The 17,935-nt window shown below is 40.2% G+C and overlaps 1 protein-coding gene across 1 annotated transcript in view; it reads right to left on the reverse strand.

Annotated features, from left to right (window-relative positions):
* LOC104489176 (collagen alpha-2(IV) chain-like) overlaps positions 1-5,727 on the reverse strand; it is a gene marked incomplete at both ends in the record, with an annotated part of 88,034 nt that extends 82,307 nt beyond the window's left edge. Inside the window, one exon of the mRNA XM_010131304.1 lies at positions 5,647-5,727. Coding sequence (XP_010129606.1) covers positions 5,647-5,727 — 81 coding nt within the window. The remainder of the gene's footprint in view (positions 1-5,646) is intronic.
* Positions 5,728-17,935: the final 12,208 nt, after the last annotated feature.

Consider the following 17,935-nt stretch of genomic DNA (forward strand, 5'->3'; position numbering starts at 1 on the left):
ATGTCAACCAAGCTCCCCGTATGGAAAAAAGGCCCAAGAGGACACCCTGGGAACTGTGGGCCAGTTTGTCTGACTGTCCTGCTTGGTTAGGGCCGGGCGGTAGTCTACCTAACTGGGCATAAGGGAAAACATGGTAAAGCAGGCCCTAGTGACCATAATGTATTTGGATTTTCAAACTGGCTTTGTCAAAGTACTTCACCAAAGCTTTTTAAAATAAATTCCCTCGGAGTTGGAAGAGAGGTGCTCTCTTCTTGAAGGCTGTTGAAGGATGGGAAGAAAAGAATAGGGCTTGATGGTCACATTTTAAAATGGAAATGCAATGGCAGTGGGTCCTCTCAGATGGGTGCTGGAGCTTGTTTTACTGAAGACTTCAACAGTGAGCTAGAGATGGAACTGAACTGTGAAACATCCAAGTCTATAGATGACACTAACCTCCCTCAGGTTGTTAAATGCCATGCTGGTGATGGGGGATAGGGAGATCTGGTGATCTCCCATGCTGGAAGATCCAGAAGGATCTTACCAAGCTGGGTGGGCAGATAGCCTTCAGTGCTGGGGAGCATCAGGAACGGTACCGAGAAAAAAACACAGAAGGTGTCGATTTGTTGCTAAGTAAGACCTTGGTGCGCCCATAACTCTGTGTGCTGTGTACAGTTCTGGTCTCTCACAGAAGAGAGAGAAGAAAACAGGGACGAAGGGTTGGAGTGTTGCCTTCCAAAGAGAACCTAAAAGGATTGTGTCTCTTCCTTTTGGACGGGAGAAAGCTGAGAGGGAATATGACTGAGATTTACAAAATTAGGGAAGCAGCTAATAAGGTAAACACAGAACTGCTCCTTCTCAAATCTTACAGAACTAGAAATTGGGTGTACTTGATGAAACCAGAGGAAAACTGGCTTACAACTTGTTGGACAGTGATTATATATCATTTGAGTAATGAACTCCTTGCAGGTTGTGAAAGCACACAAACTCAGGGAGAAACACAGACACTGAAGTAACATATAAATAGCATGATCTTGGGTACAAGGGAAATGGACTGCAGAAAGTTATCAGACCTCTGTGCTCCCTGTAAATAGCATCTCCTACTGCCACTGTGGGGTCAGAATAGTGGTCTAGACGAACTACTGGTCTAATTAGAGAAGAACTTCTTACGTTCTCATTTTGCAAAAACAGAATAAAATACTGATCTGATTTCATCAGATACATCAACTTACACTAACAAAGAGTTACCAAGGATATACTGCCATTATACCAGATTAAAAGCCAGTTGTGATGTTTGGAAATTACACTAACAGTTGTTAAAATTATTTTATTTGATTTACACATTTCCCTAAAATATAAGAATAGATCTGACTTTAGAATATTTAAGTGCTCTATATCGTTGGGGTTTTTTTAATTATGAAGAAAAATATCTCTAGATTTAGCCCACGTGTTAAGATTTAAACTTGTATGGAAAGTGCTTATAAGTAAAGATAAAACACTAGATTCCATAACTGTATAGCACCCAAAAGCAGATGGTAGTGATTATAGGTGAACTGGTAATAGCTTACCCTTGGCCACTGCATTAGTGAAAGCAATAACCTGTAAAGGAGTTATAGTGAACCCTCATGTCATTCTTGGTTAAAAAGTGGCCTTTATGGGGAGACACAAAGTTGTCTTTTCATTTCAGTTTCCATTATTCCAGTCCCTTGCGAAAACAACGGTTAAATGGCTCGAGCACTGTTAGATGCCTGACTCAGACAGAATGTACAAAGTGAGATTTCAGTGGAGTGCATTTTCTCACTCTATAGAATAAAGATCAAAAAGATTTCTATTCACTTCCACTTTCTATAAAGCCTTCTAGGTTCATTATGAAGTGAGGCTGATTATGAACTTCAATAAGTTAAACAGCTGCCCATTGTCCTGAAAGGACTTATTGTTTCTCACATAAGTGCATTAATGTTTAACAAATTTTAAAGTCCATATATTATACTCTGCTTAATATATGGTTTACAAAGAACTGTAAATCTCAAAATTTTAGGAGATGCAATAAAAATCTGGAGGAAAAAGAAAGAAACCAGAAGTTCTTTTTTTTTTTTCCTTTAGTTCAGAGTTTCCATTTCATTTGAAACCAAATTTCAGTACTGTATCAGTGCTTCCCTTTTCTCCTTTCCCTCTTACCCAGGCATGTGGGTACTCCTTACAGTATTTTCTCCATATGTAGCTTAGAGAGATGATGGGCTTGTTGTCTTAGGAGAACAACTTAGGAGTTGTCTTAGAAATGAGAAAATGAGTCTGCCCTGTAGCCTCCAGTTCAACCACCTGTCTAGCTGCAAGGTATGGTTAGATAGACTGGATATTCATATCCAGCTAACAGTAAATATGCACCTATGTATATTAAATATGCAGTAAATACGCACCTAGTAAAATAACCGGGATGCAGTGAAAAAGAACAAAGACTAGAGTGTCATTAGACACTAGAAAAACCCTCTTTATTCTTTTTCCTCTGAAGGTGTGAGCTCGAAAGCAAAACAGGAGGCGGGAACTTCAAGGGGATAGTGTGTGGCCCAAGAAAGAGGTTTCTTTAGAGAAACTTTTCTGAGCAACAGCTCAGCATTTACTTTGAATTACAGTGTTGTTACCAGCAATGTCCTGTGATTCTCATTTGAATTTGACCTGTTTTCCTCCTGGGAATGAGGCAGAAAATGCCCTTTTTCAGGTGTCCTCACAGCCCTGGGAGCAGCTCTGATGAAAGGTGGGAGACTGCACGTTGCCTTTGCCTTTCTGCGGCAGCTCCCCTACTGCTACAGAAGGTAGCTGAAGCTTCTGCTGTTTCATTTTCCTGTCCCCACTGGATTTTGTCAAGCTGTCTCTGAGCCCAGGGCAAGTTGCAGGGCTGAGCACAGCTGAAAAAGAGTGGAGGAAAAACTCAAAACACACACACCTCTTTCCGGCAGGCCTGCTAGGTGCATGCACTAGTTTGCACTAGGTGGCCTTTAGTCCCTAGAAACTGCCTGTATGAAAAATGATTTAACTTTCCTGTGCCTTCATGCCTTCATCAGTCCTGAACCAAAAGCAGTGTAAACAGAAACACAGAGCTTCCAGCCATCCTGCATCTGGAGACCTGGCACAAACTACGAAAGCCTGGCTGAAGCCTCATATATCTAGATGGTGCCTCTCTGCCCCCAGCACAGAATCCCCAGAAGGTATCAGCAGGCATATTTTGTAAAAAACATAAATGCTGTACCTTAATTCTGTAACTGAAGCAATGACAGAAAATGACGTAGAAGCACATATAAATGAAAAGTAGACATTTCTTCAGACCTCTTCGACTTTCATAGTTTGCAATTGTATCTACCACTGCAATGAACTGACTTCATTCGACAGCTTCTGATACATGTTCAGTAGCAGCGATCCAAAGAAAGTGCTTTTGTTTGTCTGGTTTTGAGAGACCTTTCATGAATGGGTCTTTTCAGGGTATGGTAGGGCTGACAGCTGGCTGCAGACCCTCACAGCACCATTCTTACCTGAGTTCCATGTGCCCCACAAGTGACAGCTCTGTTGTCCTGAGAGTCACTGCAGAAGCAGGCTCTGACAGAGCAAGTGCAAACACGCAATATGTCTATTGTGCATGTAATGAGTCACCTCAAACAGAAAACATGTGTCATGCCAGATTATACAGAGGTTTTGTGAAAATAAATATTCCCATTGAGGATTAGCATGAGACCAGAAGCTATGCCAAATTTGACTAGTCTCTAAAGGCCAATCTTGTTCCTTAAACCAGATGTTTAACAGAGGTTGTGACACAAAATACAGGCAGTGTATGCTGATTCAGAATGAGGTATATAATTTCAGAGAGTTAAAATACCATTTTTGAAGTGCATAAAATTCTTTAAATCACTTTCCCCACTACTCCTCTACATTGTGCACAACTGACCACAAGTAGCAAAATATAATTTATGATTCGTAACATCCTCTTTTTCTCTTTTTTAGTGTCTATTCGAAGGGAGGCCAGTGTGTAGTGTGATTAGTTACTGGGGTTAATTACTTCCCTGAGATACATCGAAGAGTGAGAGTGGCAAGCAGATACATGAAATCTGCCCTTATCTCCCAGTCTAGATACTGAGCAACTCACAGGGAGCTTCTCATCAGTGGCACCCGACTGGTTCTCTGCTGTGGTAATTTAACATTTTCAGCTTTTCTAACCTACGCTGTTACTTCTGTTTAGCTACTTCTTTAGTCTTGCAGACTTGGCAGCTTGAAATTAAAGATTATTCAGTCAATAAGGAATGTGAAAAGTATTTCAGTCACAAAAACTGGTAGTTTTGCAAGAGATATTTTCACGAACTCTAGTGCAGAATAAATACATCCATGCTTTGGTTTTAGAAACAGAAATAATTCCACTGAAGAAAGACAGTAATGTCATTCTCAAAGATATTTCATACAGCATTGGCTTTTGACTTTCAAGCATCCTTGGAGGAAAGTGGCAGGATGCACTCATCAAACTTCATATGCTGGATCACGAGGGTAAGGCAGTAACAGCTGGAGGGAGCTCTAATGAAAGTTGTGTCTCAGGGGTAGGCTTATTTGTCCTCAGCTTCATCAGTCTGTCATTTGGTTATTGTAATGGAAAGCAGACCATGAGCAGATCATGGTGAGGAGATGGGAGTATAACCACTGCGGTCCTCATGGCATGGTAACTCCAATATCATCTGACTTCCACGGAGACATCAAGACTTCTGTTGTAAACAAGAATGTTCTTTGCCTCCCACCTACACTGTGATTTTCCTACCACCTCTTCCTCTGTTCAGACATGGAGTCAAGCTTGAGGAATGCAATGGGAACTGATGGCCTGCTGTGCAGAGAGAAAGCAGAGGACTGAAAAATCTTATGAGGTTTGTGATAGCAGAGTGAGCATATGACCTGTCGTCACATCTTTTGCCTGACCTATTCTTAGAGATGGGTGGATGGAAAAGGCTGAGTCACTGTCTCAGCTGCAGAAGACCAAGCTGTACAGAAGGAACCTGCCAGCCAGGGCTTCAAGCCATACAGGATAGAAACTGCCCTATTTCTTGGAGCTGTTTGTGACAGGTGGCTAATCCCCTCTACCCCATCTCCCTTCCTCTGCCTCATTCCTCATTATTCCCCAAAACAAAGAACTGACTATCAGCAACAACCTAGGGTCAGAAGTCCCAAGTAGTTCCCTTCCAGCAGGCATTTCGGGTTTGGCATGCCTGGTTCCCTTTTGCTTTAATGGAGATCACATATGAGGGGTATATTTTCATCAGATCACATTTCATTGGAAGGACTTTATGAACATTACTGAATGAGTTTGCCCGTATTCATTTTGTGCTGTCACACAATCCAGTGATGCTCTAGAACATGGAGTCCCTAAAATTCTGATCCAGTTAGTTCATCATGGCTGTCAGGTCCCTTGGCCCTGATCTTTGAGAGAAGAACCTGCTATATATCATAACAAAGTACTTCTTCAAATCTACAAGCTCTTCAGAAAGTAAGATGATAACTTTTTCTAACTTTTTTAACTAAGTGATAACTTTTTCCTGAAAAATAGTAATAGTTTGGATACTACACAGTCTCATGCAAGTCCACTCACAGCAAACAGTGTTGAACTGGTACCATCAAGAATGTTCTACAGGAAGAAATGTTACTTACTCGGCTTCCTTTTTCAGGGAAACACTGACATCCTCCACTGCAGTCTCTGCCTCCACATGGTCCTGTGTACGTCTTTCCACCCTGCAACCAGAACATACATAAAAAGGAAGTTAAAAGGTATTAGACAGAATACCTGGCATGGCACAATAAGTTTTGATTAACAGACTCACTGGGAACTTGCCCAAGCAAAGACCAGGATCAGATCTATGACTTCCAGTTGAAATCTCTTTAATCTACGTTTAGAAGCAGCCGTGAGTGGCTTTCCAATTCTTGGAGATCAGCATAAAGAATATAATGTTACTCTATTAATTTCCCTCTGCATTTGCAAAACATTGCAGCTCCATGCTGAGCAGTATCTCACACATCTTTCTGACACATGCAACTGATATCATATCACAGAAGCGCAGCTGCTTGGATTCTTCAGAGACATGGACTAAGTCCTAGGTCACAATGCAACACATCCTTCTATGCGTGCTCTAAATCGTTGCTGTATTTTAAAATATTTATGGATGGACATAAAGGAAGATGTAGGTATCATGTTCAAAATCATAAGCCAAGCTCCTGCCCTCTCCTCTCCAATAGACTGCCTATTCTGGAAGCACCTAAAACTTGCTAGCAACCAACCACTGTGACGTAGAAGTCAGACTAGACATACATTAACTAGAAGGCTGCAGTTACATCTCTCCTGCCTGTCCAGAACCACCTTCACCTGGGCGACAGATATATGGATCACAAAATGTGCACCATCCTTGGATGGACTTCAGCAGTCAGGCCAGCTCAGATTACACTTAGTACACGCTGTCTGCACAAAATGCAGCAGCCACAGTCACTCTTGTTCAGAAACCTGAACAGCAGAGATGCTGTGCATGCTGTGGTGTGACTTTTACAACTGTAACTTAATAATAAGGAATACTGTGGAGACCAGCCTGAGGCCCACCTACGCCAAGGGTTTTGAACTCCTGAAAGTGCCCCAGCAGCCTAGTAAGTAATTTGGGAAAGGAGGAAGAGATTTCTCGTTCCTATTCCTACTCTGGTTTGCAAACAATTAATAGAGCCAGAAGAAAAAGAGAGAAGGACTGAAGTCTAGTGGTTACAGGAAGGACATCTTGGAACCTAATGTCTTGGAACCTAACGTCCCTAATTCAGGGCAGCTGCTAATTTTCACATGAACGGCTCCTTAGATGAAACATCAAGAGACCCCAGCTGTAGGGTATAGAGTCAGGCTTTGTGTTGCTTGTTCCCCTGCTGGCTGGAAGAACCCTGAATCCTTCCCTGCCCTGCAGCAGGGACAAATGGTGCCTTCACCCTTCCTGCCTCCTTAGTAGCTTGAGCATGTCATTTCTTGGAAGGGAGGTGACAGGGCTATAAACAAGCCCCCAAAACAAGATGGATGATCTGACTGCTATGCTGTTGCTTAAACAGGCAGTGATGCTGCTCTTCCTGCCTCTAGCCCTGTCCTGAGGAGCTAAACACAAGAGAGGGACTGCTACTGCCATGCTTAGCATTTTTCATGAAGCTCTAAGCAATCTCCTACTCAACACTTTGGGTTGTTGGGTCACATTTCTCAGGTACCCACTCCTGCTATTACAATACGGAGAACCTGAAAACGCAGCTCTGGGCTTTGGATTTCTCTCTGGGAGCCGAATGAATAAAAGGTATGAAGCAGGCACCAGGTGTTGCCTAAGTCCTCCTTTGTCATTGTTTGTACAACAAGCTCTCAATCTTATGACAAGCAGTAATAGAAAGTTCCCATGACAAGTTCTTATGCTTTTTTCATCAGAGGGTTCACATCAGTATCTTAACTATTTTTATATATTCAAATACTTTTGTTTCAGATTGATATTTAATTCCCACATTTAATGAAACAAGTAGGCTTTTCATACTGATAAAAGAGGTCCACAGAACTGAAACCATGACCATCCCGAGCTATTTAAAAGTTAGATGTTTGATTCAGGAAATTCTTTAATGGATGTAACAGTGTTCTATGTCACGCTATGAACTCTGCTTTATGTTTAGGCTATTGGTTAGCAGAAATATTAAGCCAAGACAGTTTTGTAAACTTCAACAGCCTACTCAGGTTGGTCCCTTTTTTAGTTAAATATTTGGATGGTCACAACTCACTATCTTCACCTGTTTTTTTTTTTACTAATGAAGCTCTTTGCAGATGAAATGTGCATCATTTTCTTAGGATCCTTCATTTCACAGAGTGTCCCCCTCAAATCCTTTTCAGAAATTAAGAATAGTTCTATTCTTTTTATGGATGACATGCAGATGTACAGCCTGCATGAAAATATTCCTCTCCAGGATGCAGGTTTCATTAAGGAGTAGTGTGGTAAGTAGTGCTGCCATTAATAAGAATAAATTCTGATTTTTTAGAGATCTATTTGGGTTGGACCTGTAAATAACAGTATATCCCAGTAACAGACTGCCAGACACAGTAATTTTATCATGTGATTTTTCACTTATGCCTACTGAGAAAAAAACAAGGAGAACAATAAGTTTATTTCTTTCTTAATTAGCAGTGTGACTAAATTTGGTGAACTGTTGCTATGGAGAAAATAGAGTACGAATCAGAACTATGGTAAGATATTTGTGCATTTATAAAAAACAAGGAGGCTGCTAATGCTTATTTCAAATGGAAGAAGTTCAAGGTCTATTGTTTGTGTACAAGCCACCATCCAACATTTTAATTTGCATGCTGCAACAATACCAGCAGCTAAAGCGGGGACACAATTGTTTTCTTCAACAATTTTAGGAAACTTTTTTTTTTAAAAAATTCTCATTTTATGTCCTTTTATGCACATAGTTTCCAGATAATGAAGAGAAAAATCTGGAAGATTATCCAAAGGTAGGGAACATAATGGGAAAACATTTGAGACCAGCATTAATACATTTCTACTGGATTATATTTGGGCTCTCTTTCCACTTCACTTTTGACTGCTAGTGGGATGACTTTGGGAGCTTTTAGTCACAAATAGCATTTTCTACTTCATTATTATCGAATGTTTATAATTTCTTGAAGGCAGATCATTGCACTTTTGTTTAATCTGATATTACTGGGAAGTTACAGTATAAACCTACAGTTTAAAAGACGATTAAAGAAATGTGTTAAGAATACTTGTAAAACTGTCAAAAAAAATAATGCACGTGGGCATACAACTGAGATGAAAGGAAATCAAATGGACATGTATCAGTCAATAATTAGAATGCAAAAAATCCAGTTTAAAATGTAGTGATGGACAATGTAGTTTTAAAGTACTGTAATTATTTATGTCCCGAGAAAACAGATTTCTGGAAGCATAACACCAATGGTGACAACCCAATGGAGTTGTTACGATCTGAGACAGGTACCTGTACTGCCTTTTTGGCCAGTGGGGAGAACCATCACTCCTAGGATATAATTCACCCTATCCTGACACTAGCATCTAAACTGATCAACTGCGTCTCTCCCAAAAAGTACCTACTGCTTTCCCTTAACCATAAAGGTGAGTGTAGGTGACTAGTTTACACGCAGATGTCCACCCCCTGTAGAAATCTAAGGACGGGGGCTGAATCTTTTGCTTTATATGCAGTCAAATAGTGAAAAATGTATTTGCAGCAGAGTGGTATTCTAGGATTTGTGCAACCAAGCTGGAAGATTTGCAATAACTCCTGAAGTTTCTGAAGTTGTCCGCCAAGAAAACCTTCAGTCCAAGTCTTGCTTATATTTTGGATGACCCCTAATTTAGAAATTTCACTAGTTTCTGAAAAGTCCAGATTCTAGAAATGGAGTTTTTATAATTAAGATTTCTGCACTATAGGTGCAACATCTAGCTGCTACTACAGACCACCCAGCGAATCTCCTCAGATCTATTTCAGACATCTGAGTTAATCTCATCCTAGAAGGATGGGGGTAGGAGAACTGAGCCTAGAGTAACTGGTTGAGATGTGTCTACAGCTCAGATGTTCAGTTTCAGGTGAGACGAATCCTATGCTACGTGTCCAAATCTCATCCTCAAAGTTAGCTATGGCCTCTGATGGGAACACTGAGTGTGAGAAAAACTATTTAGGAGTAGACACATTGTGCAAACACAACATGGGTTATACCATTGCACTGCTATGCAAGCTCTCAGTGCATAAGGTGAAGTATTGCTTAATTAGAATTACGTAGGGGAGTCAAGGCTAAAGTATGATATTTCTGTCCAAAATTATATAACATATATGAAAAGTAATGAACATGAATCACAGGGTCAGAAGACAGTCTTTGGAGGTACAACTGTTTCATTTAATGTACCAGAACGGTAATGCCATATTAGGCCAAAATTGCCTAGGTAATAGCATCAGAAACACCAAACACAAACAAAAGTGAGACTGATGACGAAAAAGTAGCTAGGAGTAGGTTGTTTATTTGGGAGGAGTATAGGCAGAAAAAAGGAGGTTCAAAGGTGATAAAAAGGTGGAAAAGAAAAAAAGAATAGGGCATCCAATTAGGTGAAGAATGAAGATGGTGAGGATATGCTAAGAGCATGAACATGGACATCTGCAGGCAGTGGTGATGCTGACCTGTGGGCACAAGCCCACCAGGAACCCCCTTGGGAGAGCCCATAGGTCTCTCCACCATGTATGTTCCTGAAAGACTTTCTGTGGGAGGGTGGAGTAAGAAGAGATAAACTTGTAAGGAAGGGTAGGTTTACACCTGAGTACCAACTGCAGAAGGAAAGGCAACAGAATTGCAACTTTGTAGCCCTATTGTGCTATTCATAAGATTTCTTTATAGTAATTTTGTATGAATACTAACAAGCCATAGAATTTTAATTCAGTGTCTCTTGCAATCATATAGTTGTGAATTAATACTACTAATACCAGTGGAGCATTAATTTGCCAATTAAAGTATTAGTAGGTTCTTAGAGGTGTGTTCTTCAATCAGAAAACATCACTGTTACGTTGGACATCTCCAGTCTAAAGGAGGAGGGCTGGATTTGTGAAGTAAGACCCCTCTAGAAAGTTGCTATTTCATCCTGGGGGCATCAAAACATCCTGTCCGTCTCCTCCTCCTGTTGACAAGAGGGAAGTTTTGCCTCTGGTAACACAAGCAAAGTATGTGCAACCCCAGCCAGGTGGGTTCCACACAACTTGCTCTGGGATCTGAAAGCCAGACTGAAGCCACCACAAGTAAAGGGCTGGAGACAGACCCCTAGCTCTGTGGGCAAGATCAGCTTAGGTCCACAGTGTCCAAAGCTAGGCATATCTAGAGCAGACTTACTTTGTAGACACCAGGACAAAGCAGTCCAGAACAGATGATTATCTGCAGTTCACTCTCTGCCCTCTTTTTATTTACCAGCTTAGATATCTCCACAGGGGCCCGTATGAGAATGTCTACTGGGAAAATTGATTACAGCCTGACCTACTGGAAAAATTGGTAACAGCTCCTTTATTTTTAAAATAGAGCTGGGAAAGATGATGGGGTAGAGGAAGGCTGAGCAGAGTAGCTCTACTCTCCTTCATTTATTGCACACAATAGCACAGCAGTCAGCAGTCAGTCTTTTGGGAAACAGGAGACTTAACTGCAGTTTTCTGATGGAGAAATCAAACACACACCTACCCCAAGGGAAGCTTTAACCAGCAGGCTGTGAACTAGCCTAGAATGGATGGAGAAAGGGGATGGGGAAAGCAATAAACAGAAAGGGAGAAGAGGGAGTTTTTCCAACTCTCCTCTTAATATCATTGGGTCACTCCGGAATGAACAGAAGGTTGATGGTTCAAGGAATGTGAACACTACATAAACGCAAGCAAGAGAAAACATGTAAAGTAAGTGCTATCTATGTTTGTAAAGCTTGTATATTTGCTTAGTTTAAATACCTTCTCATTATTATGTATCTGGAATAGCAAGCTTAAAATGTGGGTGTCCCAACACATAATCTCTTTTTGCCCTCTTGCCTTCTCATAATTTTTTTTATCTCCAAACAATATTACTTCTCTACTTATACATCTTCAGCCACGAAAAGACAAATTAAATGCAGTTTCCTTCAGCCAAACTCTTAAAAAAACTCAAAACATATATGCAGTTCTTTTTAAACTTTTCCACACATTAATGATTTATTTACTACTAATCTTGGCCACATTTGTGTAAACGTTATCTCTGCATGCCCATTCAAGTACCTTCACTTCAAGGGCTGGTATTCTGACAAAGAACAAAGGCAACCAGAGGACAGACCTCAAAGTACAGTTCTATGAGTACAGAAAGACCAGGAAATATAAGCCATTTCCTTACATACAGCTCAAAAAAAATTTACGGAAATTATAATGAAAATATTGCAATGTGGAATCAAAAGACTCTGTACACTGACATTCCCTTTGATAAAGCTGTGCATTAACTTCCGTCCTGACAAGCCCCATCTTCTTCTCTCCATCAATTCAGCAGCCACTGTGAGCCAGATAAGTTTCACCAAGAGAGGTTTTCAAAGGCCTGGGAGCTTGCTGAGAAGCTGAACTACGACCAGGGGTGCTGACATACCACATCTCTGCAGTGTGGCAACGAGCAGAATGTTCACATGCTTCACGTGAGATTTCATCCTGGGAGTCCCGACAAAATTCCTGGCATGCCTGCGAGGCATCTCTGCGTGTCAACCCCAGGGAGAACGGACAGGCCCAGACCTCCAGTATGGACCTCCGATTCCACATTTGACCTTCAGCTGTCGAAACATACATTAATTTTGGTTTATAAGGGCTTGACTTAGAAACACTGATTTTTTTCTTCCTTTGAAAGAAAAGAGAGAAAAATAAAGTAGGAGTACAACAGGGTACTCCTGCTGTTGATGAACCAGACAGATGGGAACTTCGGTGATTTAAAATCTGAGTGCACAGTTGCATTTGCTCAAACCCAGCACTTCACTCCTTAAAGAGTTGAAAACATTTGTTGCTGGGATGCCGAACTTATTTCTCTAGAAACATGTATAAACAACCATACAAAACAAGTATGGATAATGCTGTTGGTGGGGGAAGCCTGAATTGCCCAGTATCAGGCTAGGTCTGGAAAACACTCTGTCCCCGGAATTATGATGCCAAAGAAGGAATCAGCCATATGAAAACGCCTGATTGCAATCCAGTAGCTACTAGTGCACTGGACAGTAAGACCAGTGTGAAGACCTTAATTGGTAAGGGAAAGGGAGAGATAAATTGGCACATTGAGAGAGGAAGGAAAAGATGTGGGTGTGGATCTTCTCTCCAACTGTTCTGAGAATTATTTCGCTAAGAAATAATTCTTTCTTTCATATTTGAATGGGAGCCAGAACGTTTTCTAGTCTGGATGCATGGCAACTGGAAAGATTTAGTGCGTGACCTCAATATCATATGAATGTTTACACTTCCCACCAAAAGTAGGGGAAGCCATGTATTTGCACATCCTTCAACGAAAAAAAACTTGGAGGCGGAAACTGGTCCCAGGCGGAACACAAAGAGACATACCACCAGCCATACTAAGAAAGTTAGTCTGCTAACTGCCTAATGCAATCTTCCCAATGCAATGAGAACAGCAATGCTTGTGGCAATCAGTTATGAATTACTGACTGGTGTGAAGTTTCACATCCCACCTCACTCTTCTGATGAGTGTATAGAGAAAACTGGGAGGCGGGGTGCCACACAAGCAAGCAAGCTGCTTGCTTTGGTTCTGAATCCTGAAAGAGTTTGGGAGTGTCAACAGACGAGGAGAATCCAAAAGCAAGGACTGGGATGCCTGTACTCAGTGTGGGGGTGAGGAAAGGAAGGGTGAGAGAATACAAAGCCTGATGCTGAGAAGATCCCGATAGACAGAAACTTGTCTTCTCAAGTGTGTCTTGGCAAGTGTGTTGAAGACAGCAATGAGCAACATGAATTCTGTACCTCTCAGACATGAAGCTATAGAAGACTTTCCTCTTATGGGCTGGTTTGTGGCTCTTGATTATATGAACTTTTTGGCATGCAGCCTTGATTTTAAGGCTGCATAGTTTCATTTCAAAGTGAAACTTCACAGCTCCACATGTTCACTTTCTTTTAGGTACTATTTACCATCCTCTCTTCAAATTAAAAAGTTCTCCTGTTGCAGTCTCGAGATACTGCCTTGTAACAACTGCAGAAGCCAGACATGATAAAGTGTGAACTTACTCTTCACATTTTCATAAAAGCATTTCTAATTTTGTTGCTTTAATCCAAACACAATTTGTCCAGCAAACCAAATGGAATCCAGGAGCTGCTGTGATATAGTAGGCATTAAAAGAAAAAGGTCTTTAAGAGGGTTAGTCACAGAGCAAATCTTAAAAGCTGCTCAATGTACAGCACAGGTATTTGAGCAAATGTTCAGGGGTCTTGCCCACTTGCCCAACATGAGGTTGTTTGCAAACAGTAGACTTCTGAGCAAGCAGAGTATGCTGTGACATAGTTTTCCATCCAGAAGTCAGTGACTGAGGCTCTCATATTTTACAGGTAACGTAGTTGAACTCAGATGCATTTTGCCTTTTTTCCCCTCACAGAGATGATTCTATGTTATCCTAAGAAAGAAACTAGACTGTAAGATGGGAAAATCCAGTTAAAACATTTTAAAATGTCAAACAATAAAAAATAGTCACCACTACAGAAAAATTTATCACTTCTTATTTTTGAAGAATCTGTAATGCCATGGGAAAGTGAATCATAAAAAGCAGCCACGGGTCTCTGCATGAATGCGCTTCAGCTCTCAGTTGCTAACTGAGGAGGAGGGTTAAGATGCAGAAGGTTTTTGTTAGAACAAAATTGTATCCAGAGGAGGAAGAATAATGTCCTCTGGCAATCCTCTATTTAAGACAAGTGACTTAGTTGCCTAAAGGAATGACAATTTTTGTCTTAATCATCAACTAAGGCTTGAACACGCACTTGTAAGAGAGAGGTGATGCAGCAGGCAAACTAAGCACTTTCAAGAGTGTGCCGTCATGATTAAAAACATCTCTTAAATCTTACAAAGGGGCAAACTGGTCATCAGCTGACACCTATAGCCCAAAGTGATTACAGAAGGACAACAAAAGTGTTGCTCATGAGGACTCCATTTTCAGTTTTACCAATTTAAGAATCAGGTTTGCTTGCAGAAAAAAACCCCACAGATATGAACTTAGTAAGAGTTTGAGGTTCTTCGAAATGTGTTAATAAAGGTAAGCAAAAGTACATACATTGATTATTACTCGTAGTTAAGGCAAGCTCATTGGCTTCCCTGATGATAACGAGAACTCAGACATCTTGTGAATATATAGATGCCTAAATTTAGGTGATTTCATGTCAGCTGACTCATCGTTCAAACGGGAATTTTTAACTAAATCTGAGAGAAAGGTAGAAGATGCAGAAGTAGCTGAAGGAAAATCTGGACTGGTAAGTTAAAATTTGTTTTGATATCTTGTTAAACTTTGATCCATCTTTGTAAATGCATGCTTGTAAAGATGCATATTAGTTTAGTCTGTTATCCTTTCTTATGAGACATCTAACATGGGATTCCTCATCTAAAAGGGGGTGCTCTTTAGAGTGTTCGGTATTCCCAACACTCCATCCTTAGAAATTAAGTATAACTCCACAGAAGTTACTTAGGTGTTTTTATAAAGTAGTATTGCAGGAGTCAGAAGAAGTATTTTCTAGTTATTAGTGATGAAGAAACCATTCTGACTTGGCAAAATAGACATAATCACTTGCTACAGAGTCTGGATGACAGGCTATGCTGAAAGACGTGGTTTGTTTCTCTTGTAATTTTTATTCTATTTTTTTTTTATGCAAACCACTGTACATTTCATATTTGATCTGCTCAAGTGTAAAGGCTTATGCAAGGCACAAGTTAGTGGACAGTGTTATCATCTCATATGTGCAGTTACACTGCACAGTGGATCAAAAGTATTTTCCATAAAGGAATGAGGGTAAAGACACTGTCAGCCCTTAATCTGAATTTGGCTTTTGTCCAATATCTTATATTACTGGAATAAAATCCCCCTTCCCATCCCTAAGAACAGAAAGGCATTTGTTCACATACTAGTAGCATAATAATGAAACACAGCATCCACTCATTAAAGTAGCAATTTCTATATTTAACTGCTTTTAGTTTCCGAAGTCTAGTCATTTTCAGTTCTGGAAAGACATCCAAATAATGATATCATTTGCTTCAAACAATAGAAAGTCTGGATGCTATTCTATATATGGAGATTTTTTTAAGTCTATTTATAAACCACGCCAGTTATTTGACCTGTCTAGTTTACTCACCTACGTAAATTGGCAGACTCAGGAAGCTTACTTAAGAACATATTATTCTTAGTAATTGGTGAACCTTAATAGCTGCTAAATTACACTTCAGATACGCATCCCATACTTCTGAAAACTCATCTGCACCTATTACACTACGAACAAACCAACCTGACAATGTTGCTTTTGAACCAGCAGCAATGCAACTGCATTAGCCCTGCTCGTGGGGAAAGGACTGACAGAAACCAGCCGTACAGCTGTTTGCATGGCTGTATCGTCTATGTTTGTTCAGTGCAGTGCAAGTGGGCCAGGGTTTCCCATAATGTAAGCATAACCTCTGAGATTTTATTCCAGCTTCATGTTTTCTATTACTTCAAAATGCTTGATTGTGTATGAACTGCATTTATACATTGGTTAGTTAGTTTTCATCTGAAGCTTAGTTGTTTACAGCTGTAACCTGCTGACCTGGTTCTTACGTATTCAGAGATCCTGGGAGGGTTTTTTTTTTCCCCCTTGAGAGGTTTGAGTTTGGTGATGGTTTTTACTGGCCTTTTTAAATCTTTTTAATCCTTTTAAAATATTGTCCCCAATGTACTTACATGATGTATTTTTAATCCTGTTGCGCCTGCAGAATCAGATAGCAGAGAAAGAAAGAGAGCTGAGTTTAAGTTCTTCCTGCAGAATTACCGAATAAATTGCAATTAGAAACGCCTACCAAAAAGCAGAGGTATGGAGCTATCATGGAGAGAATGACTTTGAAAGAATGGATTTGCATATGTTTATCAGTAATGGCATGGATTAACTGACACTGATTCTATCATACATGCTGATGGGTAAGTCCAGTTCAGTGTAATGCTTACAGCCCTGGCTCAGTTTTTGAAGTTGGCTGTTAGACAAAAGACTGTACGGGAAATATTAAATGATGTGGAAATTTGCTATGCAATTTTTCAGAACTACTTCTTGAGACTGTACTGGTATTTCCTTAAAAGTAAGAAGAATGGCTAAGAGATTTGCAAACTGGAAAAAGAATTGCATTTGATGATGGAAGTGTTTACTGCTAACTGCTTGGTCAGATGCAACACCCACTGTTTCCTTTCTATTTCAGTCAAAAAAAACCCAAAACATAACAAAACCCAAAACCCATGAGAACTAGCTTGCTTACTGACTCATTTAACTTTTCAGTTTAGATTTCAAAACTTAACCTCCTCCCTGAGCCTCCTCCTCTCTGCTCTGAGTTGATCCGTGTTGCCCTTGGTAAGAGCTTCAGGTAAAGCAGATTGTTATAGGGGGTATACCAGACAAAGAAGGTGTATTAGAGCATCTGACCTATCAGGAGTATATGCAGACCTCTGTGAAAGTTTTGCTATTTGCAATGCGGCAAGGCAGGTAATCTGAAATATAAGACGGTGTTCAGAAAAAAGACCAATCTCTTCCCTATGGATATAAAGACTGATAGTCAACTATTAGTGATAATCTCCTTTCTCACTCGTATACTTCTGATTAGCAAAATGTCTTAATATATTTTCTTATTAAAGAAAGGACCTGCAAAAGCTCCTTTTTGTTTGTGTTTGTATTTGCAAATAAGATGTCCCACTGTGTATAAGAAACACCTGAATATTTGAACAGGAGAAGCATTGTAATTTCTGCTCATAAAACTTACATGATGTATTTCAATCCCCACTTTTACCAAAAAGCTGTTTTAGTGACTTACCCACTCAGAAGACAAAATCTATAGCTCAATATAATGCTTATTTTGTGTATTTGTATCTGTAGATGTCAAAATCTGAAAACCAGATTAAGTTCTTCTGGATACTTTTTTTCATTCTTCATACACGCTTCTACATAAATTTCATGGGAGGGATGAGAAGGGGTTTTGGCGGGGGCAGGGAGGTTCACAGGTGTTCTGTGAAACTTTGGCTCAGGAGAAGATAATGTAGAATTCACATTTACCCAGAATAGGAAAAAAGGGCTCATCTTTCTCATATGTACCACTGACCCATGACTTACAACTTGCTTTGGCTCAGTTCAGCAGCTGGGCTGATTTCTGTAACATTGCAGAATTGAGTTAAGTGCACTTTCCCAGCCGTGT

Source organism: Buceros rhinoceros, unplaced genomic scaffold, assembly GCF_000710305.1.
Source record: "Buceros rhinoceros silvestris isolate BGI_N320 unplaced genomic scaffold, ASM71030v1 scaffold12492, whole genome shotgun sequence".
Taxonomy (NCBI): Eukaryota; Metazoa; Chordata; class Aves; order Bucerotiformes; family Bucerotidae; genus Buceros; species Buceros rhinoceros.